Here is a 19,251-nt window from a genome sequence, read left to right on the forward strand (position 1 = left end):
GTCTATGATTGTAGATGTACTGTGCATTTGAATGGGACTTATGTTCCCACATTGCACAGTACATCAATGCTGTTCAGGAGAAGCAACATTGAAAAGTGAATCTCCATTGTTTTTTTTTTCCTGCCACTTTTCATGCAAGAATCCTGGATGGTACTTTTCTGTTAAACCCCTACCAGTTCGTGCAGGTAAAAATATACACAAAGCTTCCTTTACTGCACCTTTGTACAAATACACTTGGTAGTGGCTCAAGCATGACTGTCTGTAAGGTAGAGTACACTTTTGTATAAGGGTAATAAAATAAAAACATATGAAACTGTTTTCCGTTTAAACCATACCACTTCACACTGCTGTGTTTTGCCGCTATTTCTACACAGGTGAAGCAGCACTCTAACTCAAAGCTAACCAGGTAACAAGACAGACAACTGAAGCAGTCATCCTACACAGTGTCACTTCATCTAAAACAAAGAGCGGAGTATCCAAAATATTTGACTGACCAACATGGGCTTTCTTTTACTTGAGAAAGCAACAGGTGACAGAGGACAGAAGGGGGGGGTGACATCTCCACACAGATTCAGGTGTCCGGGCCATGTTTCGGGAAAGGTGGTAATCCATGACAGTTAACAGGGACTGACAATTAATACAGGGCCGAACTTTACCTACCTCACTTTCTTTAAACACTATCAGTCGTGAAAACACTTTGACATGTAGTACCTGGAGTAATACACATACGTGAATGACACAGTAAGTCATACGATGTCAAATGCAGTACCATGCACACTTGCTGATCAGTCATCTAGCAGAAGTAACTTCAGCTGTCGGCGACCATCCCTTTTATCTCTCAATTTCTGCAAAATCCTACTTGTTCGTTGTCCCAACAGCTATACTGTATGTATCCAAAGAAGCCAGTGTTTCTGAAATACCGGCAAACCAGCATTGCATAGTGGTAGGGGTTTAAAGGAAAAGTACCGCCTGGACAAAGCCCAACATAATGGGGGCGGGAGGTACACTGGTCTAAAAAAGGGACAGATTTTATTGCTCTAATAAACTTAGAAAGTTAGTGGAATGAGAAGTTTTGTGTTAGTGTGCATTTTCTGAAGGAGATTCAACCACAGTGGCTTGCCAGAAAATGTTTTTATGAGTAAAATACCAAACCTATGAGGCAAAAATCTGGACATTTTGTGAAGATCCAGACAGTTGAGAGGTATGAGAGTCTGCCAAGATTTTACTAGAGACAACACAGAAATACAAGGAGAATCAGGTATATTTCTTTTTCTTTAGTTTTGCAAAACATGATTGATTTTTCTTCTGTTTTGCTCTGTCCTCTATGCATATGCCAATAGAAAAGTCGGGCTGCTCAATGGTACTTAGTGGCCATATATTTTTGTACTGGAACATGCTTGATTTACAACGAGCATGATGGTTGGGATGTTCAATCAGCATGTAAATTTTTGGATGGTAATGAGCAGTCAATGTATAATATCAGTTAAATGGCAATCTGATTTAAAGAAAGACAGCAGTGTCCAGTACTTTATAAAAGTACACCTAGAACAACCTCCACAGGAACACGTGCCTTTGCTTTTAGTGGATTACACTCTAGTTTACTTTACCACTACACAGAAAAAAAAACATCTTTTTAAGTTGGAAGGCAATAAAAAAGGTGATGATAAAGTATGAGAAAAATAAAAAGATGATGATATGAATGTTCTACTGATGAATGAAGTACAATCAGGAAATCCATGTTTAATCAAAAACATTACAAAAAGGCACCAGAGTGTTGTTTTAGGTAATGAATATTTTAACAATAAGGAATGAGCTTATCACAAAAAAAAAAAAAAAACAAGACATTTAAAAATATTTTTTTAGAGAAGTCATATGGTCGTAAACATTACCAGAAGATGGGCAATACAGATGTTTTCAAAATGAATAATAGGTAAATACAAAGTTAACCAGATGCATGCATGATTATACACATACGCAAACACCCACATATATGCACATGCAGAATCACTCACACACACACACACACACACACACACACACACACACACACACACACACACACACATTTTTAGACATGCATATTAAAAAAAATAATAATTGAAGCTTTATTTACAGTCAAGACTTATGGGGTTTTCCTCTACTGTTGATTAATTAGAGACTTTAGCAGAGTTATCAAAATTATAAAACAAGGCAGATCCCAGAACTGCGGCTCAAGATGCAAGTTAATGACCACATAAGCTTAAGTCAAAATTATTTTTACATGACTTACTGGTCTTTGGTGCTGGCTGGCTGTCATTGTGCTTGGGATTTCCCACTAATGTTCTGTCAATTGCATCCCTCCAATAAATTTTACTTCTTGCCAGTAGTTGCATTTCTTAAGTATTGGCTTTTGGAATTTTCCACCGCTAATACCTCAAGTTCTGTCATCATTTGAAAAACGTCATCTATACTAAAGTGCCTAGCTGTTTTCCATTTTATAGTAATCCCTTTCTTGTTAACAGAAACTGCAAGCATGTTTTCTTAGTCATTTACATTCACTACAGCTATCCAAGGTTTTTCCTCAATAACCAGCCTGAGTACAGTACCAGTTGCATGAGTTTTCATAAGACTTTTTTAAAATCCCTTAGCCTAGCACATTTCCGAAAATGTGATTTCAGTCTCCTTTCAAGTCTTCTCCACATCTCCAACAATTGGGATTAATATCTGGGAATATCCTATACAATCTGCCTTGAAAATAATAATACTTATACAAACACTTTCAGCCACAAATTTGGAATTTTTTAGATTTAGTGGCTATTTTAATAAACATGCATACTTCCTCATGCCCTTTTTTTGTTGTCTCCTTGTCAGGTCCTCCCTGCCACATCACTCTCTGACTCCATTTATTGCTCTATCTGTCATTTATAGTGGCACTATATAGTTTACTTACTAGCCATCTCTTACTTGCTGTCTCTGTCCTTGCATCAGAATCATTATCAGCTGAGTTTTTATAAGGACTGTATCTTTATGTGTCTGACATGCTTCCTATAGATCTCATAAATTGCCCTATAAGCAGTGACTTCCTGTACATTGAACTTGCACAAACTCTATCACATGTCAGTCTTTCACCATTCTCCTCTAGCCGCTTCCTAAACTAGAACTCCTTTACACATAGCTTAGTACTAAGCTAACTGCCCTTCCGAGCCATTTTAAGCCTAACTAATTATCCCTTGTGAGACTCAAACCCTGCACCTTGTGCTTGCAAGGCAAACACCTTAGCCATTGAGCCACCCTATTAGTCTATCTTTAAATTGCAGTAATATTTGCAATGAAATGATTCATCATCCCTATTTATAGCACCTCAAACTTCCAATGAATCTATTTTTTATCTTTTAATAGTTCCTGCACTCGTTGCACCAAATCTGTTAAATAGCCTACATTTTGCACATCTTGGAGCAATCCGCTACATATTCTCACCCTTTTGTCTTCCACTTTTAACTCTTCTTGTTCCATTGGAAGTGATTTCTATTTTGTACTACAGTCATTATTCTGTAGGAGATAGAAGATATAACAATTTCATCTAAGAGGCACAATGGTATTCCTGTAATTTGGGAAACACAAGCCCCATCATCAGCTGGTAGTACCATTTTTGCCACTGCAGACCTTACAAATGAATTTTGTAATATTTTTCCTATGTCTTTCCTGGAAGTTCCTACCCACATCATATGTTACTGACTGTGATAAATGTATTACCTGGGGAATTGTTAACATTTTGTGGATTTGTACTCTCTGACCAAGATCCAGAGGAATTAAGTCCTACTTCCTAATCATCTAAACATGTCACCAAATTGCTCCCAAGAGATCTTGGCAGATTCTTGGGCTGTTTTGGCCAACCAAATTTCCAGATACTTTATCATATAAATATGCATATACATATAGGAAATCCTGCATTAATCTCATGGAAGATATCTAATTCACCCCAAGCTTTGGTCTTTTTCTTGTTTATTTTAAACCCTGAAACTGTCTCAGAATTCCATAATATTTTGTATGTCCTTATAAAACCCCTCTCTAAGTTAGTTAAGAATAGAACAATCTTGTGCAAATAAAGCAATGTTTTCCTCTCCATCTGACAACTGCCAGCCTTTTATTTTTGACTGTCTTATTTTCTTGGCTACAAACACTAAGTAGAGTGAGGGAGGGCATCCTTGAAATGTGCCCCTTTCAATAGGTACTTGTCCTGTCAGCCTTGTGTTCATTTTTGTTACCACATGTAAGATTACATTTTATTTAAAAACCTAGAAAAACAGCCATATTAAAGCAGATGGATATCTTCATTTTTCATTTTACGTGCAGATATAAGAGAAAGAAATGCTTCAGTAACTTTCAGTCAAGAACACTGTTAAGAATAAAATATGCTAACAGAATGTGCAGTACATTAAGTAAAAACATGTTTGGGAACTAAGGAAAAAGGCATGTATACATAAATTTACAGGGTTTTGGTATTATTAGGAGACATTTTTCAGACAGAATGAGTCAGTTAGTTTGGACTGATATGCAGAAATTCATTACGGTGCAGTCCACAGAAATTTGGTACAGACACTCAAGAGTGAGTCCAGAACTCAGGCAAATATCCAGCGTTCCAGAATATTAATTATATTATTCAGGAGAAAATAAATAATTCTGAGTAGAATGAGTACAAAAGCTATGGAGATAATAATTCAGTTTATTTCAGTTTATCAGGACTGTTACTGGAAAGTAAGATTTGATTTGGATATTGTTGGCATCTACCTCCACTGTACCTAATAAAATATTCTTAACCAAACTACAGTGTATGCAGACTTTTATTCTGAAAGGTACAAGAAGATTTGGCACATAAAGGAGAAACTGGCACCTGTTCAGCACAGTTCTGGGTAATTAAAAGATAAAGACATTCATTCCAGCCTACTCTAGTTTCTTTCAGTTATTTTCCAGTTTATTCCAGTATTCTACAGTCCTATCAATTCTTACAAAGCCATTGACCCAACATATATTTTTTGAAGTTATTGAATTAATTCATCTTTGAATCCCATAAACTGTAATGTCTATCATTAATATTTCCAGCTAACCCTGTCAAATGCCTTTTCAGCATGGAAACTCAACAGTAACATCTGCTTCTGAGCTTTATCTGTTTGATAGGTACCCTCAATATGCTGTTGAAGGTTTGTCTTCCCTTAATATAACTACATTGTTTGTTATTTATCAACCTGGGTAATATCCTTGCCATTTGGGCTGCTAGTATACTTACAGACATGTTATAGTCATGGAGGATTACTTAAATGGGACAATGTGATCCTGAGGCACATGGATCTTTCCCTTCTTTTAGAAATAGAATTATTACTGCTATGTGCCAGGAATCTGGGATGCTCCCATATTCTATTATTTCTCTGAATATTGCATGCCATTTTAATAGTATTCCGTGTTTTAACATCTTCCACATTTCTATTGGGAGGCCATACTCTCCCGATATTTCATCCCCCAAAAGTGCTCTTCGATTTTCCCTAAAAAGACAGGTTTAGACATGCATATTAAAGAAAATAAGGATGTTCTACTCACCAGAGTCCCCACTCCATTGGCTAATATCAGCAGCTGGAGAAAGAAAATATACATACTCTTAAAATGACCGGAGGCAACGTGTTACTAGCAATAAACAACAAGCTGCACAACACTTCTTCCTACTTTGCTTCAACATTTAATGAACAAGTGCATACTTGCAACCACATACCATTTTTGAATAACCTGCTGTTACTTCAGAAATTATATTATGATGCTTGCATACTGCAGCAAATAGAATAACCACATTCAATACATGTGGAAATACAACATTACTGAAAATATACTTTAAGTGGCAAAGGGCTCTGAAATTACTTTGCTAAAACCTGAAATTTTTGTCAAAAATTCGAGAAACTATTTATCTGTTCAAGTACACCTACTAAATTATAGCAATAGGTCAACAAATTGTTATAGTATATATCAAAGAAATCCTATGGAAATCATTTATAAGTGATTTAAATAAAATACTGAAGTTAGCAACAGATGAATAAAATATTGCAGTATAACATCTAGAAAAATCAAATATTTTTAAGTTATTTAATCTGGTTTCATCATTTCTGACAATGTTTTAAGAGTTGCAGATCACTGGAATATTGAACCAGACAATATTTTTTACTGAGACAAGAGAATTAAATGTCAGGTGTAGACAATTTGAACATGCCCTCATTCTCATTAATGAGTTTGTGGAAACAAAGTTTTGTTTTGTTCAGCTCAGAGTACCTCCTTTACTACATCATTCTGAAATAAATGTAAGTTAAATATAAAAGCTTAGCCTGATGTCTATTCTAAAACAATAGCTATGATTTATTGAATAAGACAACTTTGTGCCTGTTTACAAGCCTGAATGTATGGTCCCAAATATACAGAATTGTGCATTAAAATACAGGACATGTTGTTTATGTACTTTAATACATTCAAATACTCAATACAGCAGGCATAATGATTAAAGATTTTTACCACTTGTGCATAAGGTATAAAATTTGATCCTGATCTCTGGCAGGTACAGCATTCATTCATAATCTCTTGCATGTTCCATTGTGGAGTTTTCCTGTTCTCCCTCTGTCTCTGTGGGTTCCTTCCAACTCCCCCACCACAAAAAATAGGCTGAGTGTTCATTTCAAACTTACCAAAAATTGAAAGGAGTTGTGGGCAGCAGCATCGACTCTACATGGTGCCTATCTAGGGAAGAGTTGTACAGGCCAAGAGCTTTAGGCATCAACCGTGGTGTGCAGTATCCTCTAGATAGGACAACATGCATCATAGACTGTATGTCATGTCATGGATAGCCACTCAATGTAAAAGTTGCCTCTAGGTGATTTGGCCATGTTAACTAATGTCACCAAAATGTACATGGGAGTTTGCTGGTGATATACAGGTACCCAGCCTATTGTGACCTATGCCAGGGACCCATGCTAATGGTAGAAGTGTTCTATGTGCTTCTATTGGCCAGTGTCTGCCTGTCATAAAGCCCAGCAGCCCTGATTCAATAAGCTACTGACCAGCCAGTGCCCAGTTGAGCAGCTTGGGCTATCTGTGATAGCTCTGTTGCTCAAAAGTTGAACATCAAACCAATCATCCTGCCAAATATGAACTAGGGATTGCTACACTCATTGTAGATGTAGGTTCACTGACAGGATGCAGCTTGGAAGTGGTTGACATGATGGTCAGGAGGAATCTGGACATCCTGCGTATCCAGGAGATAAGATTGAAGGAAAGTGCAACAAAGTCACTTGGCTTGGGATCCAGAGTCTACTACTTGGGGAGAAGACAGGCTAGAAAATGTATGGGAACTAAGGTGAGGGAGATGCTTCAGAAGACATTGAGGCGTGTCAACAAAATTAGTGAAAGACACATTGTACTCAGACTCTAGTGTAAAGAGAGGGCTGTATTCATTATCTCTCCATATGTACCACAGTGCAGAAAAGAGTTAATTCAGGCAGCAGTTGCATGGCCTACCTGATAAAGCAATACAGCATGAGTTGGAGTTAATAATGAGGAAACTAAATGCTCACAATGAAGCATAAAGAACAGGATATGAGGAATACCTGAGTCCACATGTGAGGGTAACAGGAGTAAAGAAGGTGAGGCCATTCTAGACAAGTGTTTGGCAAATGGCTTGATGGTGGTGAGCACAAGATTTAACAAGAAAAACATTCACAACATAGGTTCATAGGTTTATAGGTTCATAGATTCATAGGTAGGTACTAGGCTATTGGCCCTAGGGCCTATATAAACCTAGCCAAAAATGTACCCTGGCTTTCGCCACCCAAGAAAATTATTTTCCTGTGCCCCTGTCGAGCCGAGCCAGAGAAGTGATCCCTGGGGTGAATTTCCTATTTCCCATCCAATCATCAAGATTTTTCTTGAAGAGTGCTGATGAGGAGCACTGTTTGACATAGATAGGTAGTTTGTTCCAGAGTATGGGAAGTCTCTGGGACAGGAATCTATCCCTCCAGCATGTTCTGTTTATTGTGGTGACAAGATTTAAGTCTCTAGAGCGTGTAGCTTGGAGGGAGTGGGAGTTCTTTAAGTGGAGCATGTCCATCAGCTCTGGGTTTGACATATCTTTGTATGTTAGGCAGAAATCGCCTCTGAGTAGGTGATATGCAACAGACTAAAGCTGGTGTGTTTTGAGACGGTCTGCGTAGGGCATCTGTTTGAGGCCAGTAGTCCTCTTTGTAAGGTATTTCTGTGGCCTTTCCAGTTGTTGTAGATGTCTTGTGAGGTACATACCAAAAGGGGCATTGTATTCTATAATGGGTCTAATGAGTGATGAGTAGAGGGGAACAATTACCTCTTTTTTTCAGGATGAGAAACCTTTTGTGATGAGGTGAGCCACGTAGAAGGATTTCCTGACCACTGTGGTGATGTGATTATCAAAGGAGAGACTACTGTGTCCCAAGGTCTCTTATCACATTTTTGGCGTTAAGTAGACTACCAGCTATGTGGTAGTTCATGGGTACAGAGTTTTTACCAAAGGGGATGACAATACACTTTTTGGCATTGAGCTTCAGGCCATGGCTTTCACACCAGGTATCTGTCTCAGTGAGGCCCTTTTGTAGTATGTCCACATCATTAGGAGTTTCGATTATGGCTTCTAGTTTGCAGTCATCTGCAAACTTTGTTAGCCAAAGACCTTCTGTGTTAGCCTGTACTTCAGAGAAGTAGATACCAAACAGGAGCGGACCCAGGACTGAACCCGGTGGCACTCCACTTGTCACTGGTCTGAAGTTGGATTTGGAGTCTGCTACATTCACAGTGTGGGTTCTGTCCATGAGTCAGTTGGCAACCCATCTTGTGACATAGGGATTTATACCTAGTTTAGTGAGCTTATCTATAATTCCAGAGTGGGGGATGGTGTTGAAAATCTTGGTGAGATCTAGATAAGCTGTGTGAACCACTTTACCCTCATCTATGGCTTTGGTGACTGCTTCAAAGAAGTCAATCAGGTTTAGGAGACATGATCTGCCTTTTACAAATCCGAACTGGGTAGGGTCCAGATTTTGGAGATTACCAATGTCTTTGTTTATGAGTTCCATGATGATACATTCCATGGCCTTGCAGACCAGGCTCATCAGGCTAATGGGGTGGTAGTTCCCAGGATCTGTCGTGGCTCCCCCTTTGTGGAGTGGGATAACCGTTGCGCTGCACCATTCAGTGAGCACAAAGCCTGAGGTGAGGCTATGCTTGAACATAGTACTTAGGTAGGGTGCCACTTCATTCTGTAGTTCATGTAGAACGCAGCCTGGGATATTGTCAGGTCCCATGGATGCTGTTTTCTTGGCTTTGGAGAGTGTGTTTTTTACCTGTGCAGCCATGATTACAGGAACTTTGCATTCTTTACGTATAGGGATGGGCCCTCTAGGGGTGAGAGGGGGGTAAAGTTAGCACTCAACCTATCTGCCAGGATGTTGGCAATATCAGTTGGTTCTGTATATTTAGTGCCATTGTGCTGTAACTCAGAGCAGATCTGAGTGTTGCCATTGAGATTCTTGACATAGCTACAGAATGCTTTGTGGTTGTCTTTAGAGTCAGTGGCAATTTTGTTTTCGCAACTAGCTTTGGAGGATTTTATGAGGGATCTCAGCTTCTTACTGAGGTTGACCAGGGAGTTCCTCCAGTTATGGGATTTTACTCTTTCTTGCAACAGTTTCTTTCTTCTGTTGTAGAGTTTGTTTATGGCAGAAGACCACCAGATTGGCTTCCATTTTTTAGAGGACAGCATCTTGGTTCTGTTAGGGGTAGCTTGATCCATGCACTCGTGCATTTGTGTAGGATTCAGCAGTCGTACCTCTATTGTCCGTCTGCATGCGTGTCATGAAACTTGCCACTTCTGTCTTAAGAAGTGTGAAGTTGGCTTTGGAGAAGTTTTTTATGGTGGTTTCCCTAATTGGGGGTGAGGGCGGGATGAAGATGTCTAGGGTGATTAGCTTGTGGTTGGATCTGATCAACGAGGAATTGACCTGTGGTGTGGAACACCAGTTGCCATGTTGGTAATGACCAGGTCTAGGATATTGCTGCCCCTGGTGGGGGTGTGAATAAGCTGATCCAAGGCGTTGGAATTTATGAATTCCAGAAATGTTGAGCAAAAGAGTTGGTATATGAGTAGTTTTCCCAGTTAATGGTGGGGTAGTTGAAATCGCCCATTATTAGGGTGTTGGGTTGTACCCTAATACTTTCCAGTGTATCAAGAAATGAGGAGTGGGAATCCTGGGGCATGGCAGGTGGTCTGTAGCAAGCTACAATTTGGATTGCGGTCTTGCCCAGAGTTAGTTGCACTTGGATAATCTCAGATGCATTATGCTGTGCAACTACCCTGGAGGTGTGGATATCCTTAAAGAATATGGACACACCTCCACCTTTAGTGCTTCATTCCAGGTTAGGTGGCAGAAAGGTGTGGTATGAATTATAACCTGGTAATGCAGGGGTGCTCTCTGGAGCTTTGAACCAGGTCTCTGTCACTGCACAGATGTCGAAGTTCTCCATTTTAAGGAGTGCCTTGAGTGAGTGCATTTTGAGGTTTAGACTTTTAGCATTGAGTACCATTACCCTCAGATTTTGCTTGTTTGTACCTGTTACGGTGGTGAATTTGTCATTTGAACCTTGCCTAAAAAGGCACTATAGGGGTGGCAAGAGCCTTAGCCAGTATCCGGAATCCCAAGGGTGACAGGTGCAGGCCATCTCTGGCAAAGCATAGTGGTCTGTCGATCATGTCGTCCCAGGCAGACAAATACTGGATCCCCTTAGAGTGACACCAAAAGCTTAGCCAATTGTTCAAGTCAATCATTTTGTCCTTGTACTGTGGTATCATTTTGGGTGATGGCAGGATGCTACTCAGAGCTAGGGTCATACCTGCCTGGGCTACAAGATCGGAGAGCTCCTCCATGTCTCTTTTCATGTAATCCAGGGAGGTACACCTCAGGTCATTCACACCAACATGGAGAATGACAGTGTCATATTTGTACTTGTTGTGGAGTGACCTGAGTGTGTGTGTTATGTGGCGAATCCTGGCACCTGACAGGCAGCTGACAGTAACTTTCTCCTTGTTTAGCCTGGTGAGTGGAACATCAGTGTGCCTGACTATAGAGTCACCTATGACTAGAGTGTTGGGTATGTTGTTATGCCTTATGGGCTCTGGTTGAGTGGCACACTGAGTTTGTGGGCACATGCATCTCGGGTAGACTTCCTCCTAGTAAGGAAAAAGCAATGGGATAGAGTGAAGAACTGCAAAGTCATCCCCAGTAAAACAAAAAGCCCACAATATTAACTACTGGTGGTCACAGTCAGCTGCACATAGTGGTCAGAGAAGGCTGTAATATCCACATAGACAAAGTTGAAGACCTGGACGTTAACTTGAGTGAAAGCACAAGACTTTAAGGAAATACTCATGACTCTAGTAACTCAGGAAGAAGAGGAAATAGGTGTAGTTTGGCAAGAGTGGCAGCATCTCAAAACACAGTGTATGCAGACTGTAAAACAGATATGCAGCTAAGCCAGGTATGGAAATAGGGTACATAAAGAGAGGTTGGGGTGGAATGCAGGCATCCAGGAAGTTATCAAAAGAAAGAAGTAGTACATGAAATAGATGGAGATGGAAAAGAAGGATCAGGCTCAGAAGGAATTCAGGTTGGCTAACAAAGAGTTTAAGAAGTAGCAATAACAAAGAACAAGGCATCAGAAGCATTGTACCAGCTTCTGGAAAGAGACTCAGCAAACGGCACACAGAAACTCTATCAGGTTGCAAGGCAAAGACAGAAATATAAAGAAGATAGTCAGTCACCCTTCATAAGTGAAGCCAGCAACAACTTATTCATTAGTCCATATAACATCAAAAGCAGATGGAAGCAGTACTTCCAGCATCTTATGGATGAAGAAAACTCCAAAGAAGCTGTACAGCCCCAGACACAGCCTACAACAAAAGAGGATGAAAAAAGTACAGTTGTGTACACTTACCATAAATGTAGATGTTCGAGTGTATTCACTGATGCAGTCATCACACATGGGTTATCTGCCTGCAGGTAGCCCTCAGTCAACCTGAATACCAGAGACTTAGTATTTCTGCATAAGATGCTGTCGCTCCAGAACTGACGTCAGGTCGTCAGGGGTATAAAAACAGGCAGCTGATGCCATTACATCAGTTTTTCCTGCCCCAAATGTCAGGAGCCCCCAATAGGGAGCTAAGTTATGGTGGGGGAAAAGACCACCAGTAAAAAGTAAATACCAATACCAATACCCCTGAAAAGGGGTTGTAGTAAAAGGCATAGAGAGTTTAGAGAGAGAGAATGAGGAAGAAAACCAGGGGGCTGGAGGGAGGGAAACCAGGTCTGCAACAGTGAATACACTCGAACATCTAAACTTATGGTAAGTGTACGTAACTGTACTATGTTGTTCATGTTTCACTGTTGCAGTTATCACACTTGGGTAGATTCCCAAAGCTGAAGAAGGCTGGAGGCAGTCGAGAGGTTAGAGCTGGCTAGAATGCCTTGCAGGACTGCTGTTGCAAAACCTGCCCTGGATTTGGAAAAGATAGGCAGGTGGTAATGCTTGGTGAAGGTGTGTACAGAACTCCAGGTAGCAGCTTCCAGGATGCCCCTGGTAGGGATTCTCCTGAGCTGTAGACGTAGAAGTTGCCCTAGTGGAATGTGTTCTGATCCCCTGAGGGGTTGGTTTCCCATGGTGCTTGTAGCAGAAATGGATGCAATGTGTTATCCATTTGGAAACTGTTTGCTTTGAAATGGCCTTGCCCTCTGCCCCTGTTGCAAAGCTGACTAGTAACTGGTTAGATTTTCTGAAGGGCTTAGTCATATCAAGGTAGAATCTGAGCTGTCTGTGCATATCCAAAGAGTGCAGGATCCTTGACCCCTTTATTTTGAGGATTTGGGAAAAAGGTAGGCAAATGGACAGATTGGTCGCAAGCCACACTGGACACCACTTTAGGCATAAAGGAAGGGTTAGTCCTGAGGGAGACCCTGTCAACATGGAAAATAATGAAGGGGTCCACAGCCATACATGCTTGTAGCTCAGACACTATTCTAGCTGAAGTGATGGCCAGAAGTAAGGCTGTTTTCCAAGAGAGGAATTTTAACTCTGCTGATGCTGCAGGCTCAAAGGGATTAGCGTGAGCTTTTCCAGTACAAAGTTAAGGTCACAAGCAGGGGTAGGTGCTCTCCTTGGTGGCCTTAAGTTGTTTGCCCCTCTCGGGAATTGTTTGATAACAGGGTGAGAGAAGAGAGGTGGCTCAGTGTTGTAATGAGTCGAAATGGCAGAGGCATGGTTCTTAATGGAGGAGAAGGATAGGCCTCTGTGGAGTAGATCTGCTAGGTAATCCAGGATTAGAGGCAGGGAGGGCAGAGTCATGTCTTCTCCTTTATATTCAATCGAGGAGCAGTACATTTTCCACTTATCAGCATAGGATTTCCTTGTACTGGGTCTTCTGGCTTCAAGGATGACATCCAGCACCTGCTTGCTTAGGCTGGTTACTGGGGGAGAATTCAAGGAATAAGCCAGACTGCAAGATTTAGGGTTTGCAATTGCGGATGCAAGATCTGTCCCCCCTGCTGAGAGAGCAGGGTTGGGTTCTGGTGTAGGTGCCAGGGTGGCACCGGTGACAGGCTTCGCAGGAATGGGTACCAGTGTTGGTGTGGCCAGTCAGGGGCAATCAGAATTGTCCTTTGTCTCTCCTGTCTTGTATTGAGCAATACTCTTGAGAGGAGGGGCAGAGGGGGAAAGGCATAAATTGAGAGATTTACCCACTGGAAGGATAGGGCATCCACTTTCCAGGCCCTGCTGTGAGGTGTCCTGGTGCAGAATCTTCTGAGCTGTTGATTGCAGGGGTAGACAAAGAGATCCACCTCTGGTGTCCTCCATTTCTGAATCAGAAGGTTGAAGGTGCATGGCTCTAGTTGCCACTCATGTGGGTCTAAGAGATTTCTGATTAAATTGTCTTCCAGTGAGTGAGTTTTGTTTGCCTGGCAGGAATTGAGCTTGCAGATGTACCTGCATGTCCAAGGCCATGTTCCACAGGGCCATGGCTAGCCTGCAGCGTGGGTAAGAGTGGGTTCCCCCTTGCTTGTTGATGTACCACATAACTGTGGTGTTGTCTGTTTTTATTAGCAGGTGTCCTGGTGAGAGTAGGGATCCAAAAGCTGTCAGAGCATGCTGCACAGCTAGTATCTCTTTCTGGTTGATGTGCAGATGCATTTGACTTGGGCTCCAGTGGCTCTGAATGCATGTGCCGTCCATGTGTGCCCCTCAGGCATAGTCTGATGCATCTGTGGTTAGGGTCTGGGTGGCATGGGGTTGGATAAAGGGCAGTCACGTGTTGTGGTTGCATGCTGCTGCCCACCAAAGAAGCTCTGTCCTTAGACAGGGTATTATGGGAATGACAGTTTCCAGGTCCTGAGAATGTTGGCACCAAAGACTTTTTAAGTACCATTGAAGTTTCCTCATATGCAGACTGGCATATGGAATTAGTAGGATGCATGAGGCCATGAACCCTAGGGCTTGCAGGATTTTCCTTGGAGATAGCTGGGTTCTGGTGGCAATTTGAGTAAAATAGCCTGTCAGATAGGCTTGTTTTTCTGGAGTGAGAAATGCCATCTGGGATGCTGTGTTCAAGCTTGCTCCCAGTAATACAATCTTTTGACTGGGGATTAGCTTTGATTTATTTTCATTGATGACGTACCCCAGGGAGGTTAGTAGGTTTTTTACAAATGTCAGGTGCAGCATTTCCTGACTGTCTGCCTGAATCAGGCAGTCATCCAAATATTGATAAATTTGAATATTTCTCTGTCTACAGTAAGCAATGGCTGGAGCTGGGCATTTTCTGAATACTCTGGGAGCAGTGGATAAGCCAAAAGGAAGTGCAGAGAACTGATAATGCATAGATCCTGCCCTGAAGCGTAGATATTTTCTGCATGACTCCCTTATAGGGATGTGCAGATAGGCTTATTTTAAGTCTAGGGTGACTAACCAGGCATCTTTGGCTAGCATAGGTAGACGCTGCTGCAGGATGAGCATTTTGAATTTTGGTACCACCAGGAAGGTGTTGAGAATTGAAAGATCTAGGATTGGGCGCAAGTGCCCTCTTTTCTGGGTACCAGGAAAAGTCTGGAATAGAATCCTTGACCTATCTTTTCTGCAGGAACTGGTTGAATTGCCCTTATAGAGAGCAGGGATTGGACTTGGTTTTGAGCCTCTGCCCACTGGTTTAGAGGGAGGTCTGGGAACCCTTTGGGGGTTGGAAGTGCGTGGAAGTAAAATTTTTACCCCTGGGATACAGTGTTGAGGACCCATCGGTCTTTGGTGATGAGGATCCAGTTTTTTGCATGAAGGGCAAGTTTTCCTCCTAGGGGCACAAGCAGTTGGGCAGAGGAGGGGGGTGGAGTTGAGAAGTCATTGGGAATTCTTTCCATAAGGGGATGGTTCAGCACTCCCTACTTTAGAGGTGGAGGCACTCCGTTCCTTAGATCTTTGCATACCCTGAGACTGTAGTCTGGAGGGGGGGGGGGTCTGTTTCCCCGGGGTCTAGTTTGAAATGGCTGTGATGGGGTTGGAAAGGATCAATGTTTTTGGGGCAATGCCTACTGAATCTAGGGTATATTATAACAGCAAATGATCAAAACATCCAACTTTGTTGTATTGACCCCTTACAGTCGAAAACTAAAATGAGCGAACAACCAGAACAGCGATTTCTTTCCCAGGGAAAGAAATCACTGTTCCCCCCCAAAAAATAATAATAAAACACACTAAATACTATTTTAAGTGAGGGGCATCACCCCCACACCCTCCATGTGGGTGGCTGTGCCCCCCACACCCCCCTACTTAAATATACCAACTCTGAGATCGCACTACAGTGGAGGAAACGGCACAACCCAGACAGCCGGCCCAGCGATTTCTTTCCCTGGGGTCGATATAACAGTGTTTGATCTTTTGATCATTTGCTGTTATAAAGTAGACCCAAATCTAAGAGGCTGTACTTGTAAGAATTTTTTGATTGCCTGCAAAGATTTAGCTTTTTCTTCCATATTGTTAAGAACCTCTTCTGCATTGGTGCCAAACAGATTGTCCTTGTTCAAAGGAGCGTCTAGTAACTTGGATTTGACATGATCTGGGAAGGTCTGCTCCTTAAGTCAAGCATGCCTTCTCAGTACAGAACCAGTGACTGCTGCCCTGCAAGATGCTTCTAGGGCGTCAAAGCCACACTGCAATGTATGCTTGCTGGCTTGGCTTGCAGAATGCAAAAGCTCTTGCAATTCTTTATTTTCTGTGCAGTCTGTAAAGGTAGCTTTTTTTTGATTAACAAGTTCCATAATATGTTGTTGGTACTTCAGCATGTGAAATTGACAATTCAAAGACCTAATGGCAAGATTTGCAGAGATATATACTTTCTTACCCCATCTGTCCAAAGCTCTGGAATCCCTGTCCGAAGGGGTGGGATACTTAGCTATAGTTGCCTTGATACCTTTAGACCCCTGGGAAATGATCTCTGGGTCAGCAATAGGATTTTTGAAAATAAATTTGTGACAGTCAGGTAATCTGTAGTACCTGTCTGGTTTCCTAGGGGCAGGGGGTAAAGTATCAGGAGTAAGACTAGATTCCATAAAGACATCATCAACAACTTCCAGGACTGGTGGTATTGCTAAAGGCCCGTGTTGTGGCAAGTCTACAAATTCTCTGAGTCTCTTTTTGGACTGAGGACAGTCTTGGCATTCCCAGTGGAAATGCTCTCTTAAAGTATGTAAGGTTTCACCAAAAGAGAAATCCTCTGGAAGAGAGGCAGAGGGAATGGATTTCTCTACATCAGAATCCTCATAAGCAGATAAGGGCATATCTTCATAATCAGAAACCTCAGAGTCATTGGACTCTTGGCCTGTTGAAGCTGCTGGGGACTGGTCCCTTTTTCTCTTAGCAGGGGAAGGCTGACTTCCCCTAATCAGCATGATAAGGTCTTCTGCCATTCTAAACATTTTATTTTGTGGCAAGGGAGTAAGGGCATGCACTTTGGTCATCGGTTTTCTAGGCATAGTGCGTACTCTTGGCCTTAGAAATTCAGTACTTTTAGACAGAACTGAAATAGTCGGTTTGCGTCGAACATCGGTAGTATGAAGAACTTCCTCAGAAGCCAGTGCCTGCTCAGCGGTTCCAGACCCATCCAAGGTAGAGACATCTGCCGGTTCTATAGTCGAAGATGAGTCTCGCAGCATACCGCACTCCGAACGGGTCTCGGTAGAGGCCTGCGAACCCATTGAAGCGGGCATCAGGTGCTGCAAAAGCGCCTCAATGAGAACTGGCGAACTGGCAACTAGCTTAATGGAAGCGTCTTCGGCAGCTTTGAACCTGTGCGATCTGTCTCTGTTTTTATCCTTACTTTTTTTGGAATATTGGTAGTCAGATGGCTTACCGAAGCCATTTTGGAATATGGGGATTGAGAACAAAAGTATTTAGTGACAATAAGGGCCTGACGACGAATGGTTTGGGTGTTGAACAAGGCACAAAACTGACAGCGAGGTACATCGTGGTCTGGGCCTAGACAGGTGACACAGTAAGAATGAAAATCTCGCTGTGGTATTTGCTTTCTACAGGCAAGACCATTATTAACTTTTTCTGACATCAGTTAGAGCAAGAAAAAAGTGTCCCCAATGGGGTACTTAGCTTTAGAAGACTTCAGGATGATTCAATCAGTAAACAAAAACTCAGGTAGCGGCCAACCAGCACTTGCGAACTGCTTCTGCTTTGGGCTCCTCGGCAAGAAAGACTGATGTAATGGTGTCAGCTGCCTGTTTTTATACCCCTGACGACCTTACGTCAGTCCTGGAGTGACAGCATCTGACACAGAAATACTAAGTCTCTGGTATTCAGGCCGACTGAGGGCTATCTGCAGGCAGATAACCCAAGTGTGATGACTGCAATAGTGAAACACGAAGAACATCCTAGAATAAGTTAGAACAGAACTACAGAAAATGAAGTTAAGTAAAGCATTAGGCTCAGATGATGTCAGAGAGATATGATCAATGTGTTGCCTGTGTTAGGGGAGAAATGGCTCCTGAAGGCACCCTTATCAGTAAGGAAAGAACTGCATGTCTCAGATGAATGGAGGATAAGCATTCTAGTACCAGTGTGCAAGAACAAAGGGGACATTCTCAACTGCAGGCAACATTATTATGTTTAGAGCCTTATCACAAAAATGCTGCCCACTGTGACCCAAGGAAATAGTTAGTAACCTAACAAGTGTTGTGTACAGTTTACTTCACAAATAGTTATAGCTATTCTACAGATTCCACAGTGCTAACTATCCCTTGTAATTCCTATGGAGCAAGTCCTTTCAGCCCTCTCAAAAACTTAGAGCACTTCAGCCACAGGCCCTGATAACATACCAAGTTGCATGATTATTAGTAGCAAACATGACCTATCTGAAACCCTGCTTAACCCCTTTAATATATGTCTCTCTGCTCATTGCATTCCAGAAGCATGGAAAACAGCCATTATACTGATGGTACACAAGGATTGCCTGACCACTGATCCTAGAAACTATAGACCTGTCAGCCTCAAAAGTATTATACATAAAGCTATGGAAGTTATTATCTCAAACATCATTAATCTGAACATTGAAAGACTCAGAACCCTGGTCCCTCAACAATTTGGTTTTGTCAAAGGCATGCTCTTCCCTTTTAACCTCATTAATTTCTTTAAAAAACACACTAAAACAGTATATAGTGGTTATGCAATACATACAGCATATTGGGACTTGTCTAAGGCCTTTCACTGTATTCCCATGCAGGCATTATTAGCAGGCTTGTAAATCTGAACATAAACCTGAATTTTGTGGAGCGGACAGCTAGCTGGTTGTTTGACATAACTCATATAGTTGTAGATGCCACTCCTGAAAGCAAAAAGTTGTCAATAGTATACTGCAGAGCTTAGTGTCAGTTTCCTATTTCATATGTGTCAGACTTTCAGGCCAACACTTCTCGGTTATGATTATCTGCGTTTGCAGATGACTGTAAACTGAGTACCGTTTGTCTCCCACTGACCCACAAATGCTACAGTATGTGTTAAACCATGTTCCAATTAGTGCAACAGCTATGATCTCAAATCATATGACCAGGTGACACACTACTCCATCAGACACTGTCATATGGGATCTTGGCACTTATTGTCTGGGGATACAGCTTGCCCTGTCCA

General features: G+C 41.8%; 1 protein-coding gene across 2 annotated transcripts in view; it reads right to left on the reverse strand.

Moving 5' to 3' along the window:
* LOC122809167 (phospholemman-like) overlaps positions 1-19,251 on the reverse strand; it is a 935,896-nt gene that overhangs the window by 332,048 nt on the left and 584,597 nt on the right. The window contains exon 3 of one of the 2 annotated variants that reach the window (XM_044080455.1): positions 5,572-5,604. The exons of the other annotated variant lie outside the window; for it this stretch is intronic. Coding sequence (XP_043936390.1) covers positions 5,572-5,604 — 33 coding nt within the window. The remainder of the gene's footprint in view (positions 1-5,571; positions 5,605-19,251) is intronic. 2 annotated transcript variants of the gene reach the window in all.

The sequence above is a fragment of the Protopterus annectens genome, chromosome 8.part0, assembly GCF_019279795.1.
Source record: "Protopterus annectens isolate FY-2018-M chromosome 8.part0, PAN1.0, whole genome shotgun sequence".
In the NCBI taxonomy this organism is placed as follows: Eukaryota; Metazoa; Chordata; order Ceratodontiformes; family Protopteridae; genus Protopterus; species Protopterus annectens.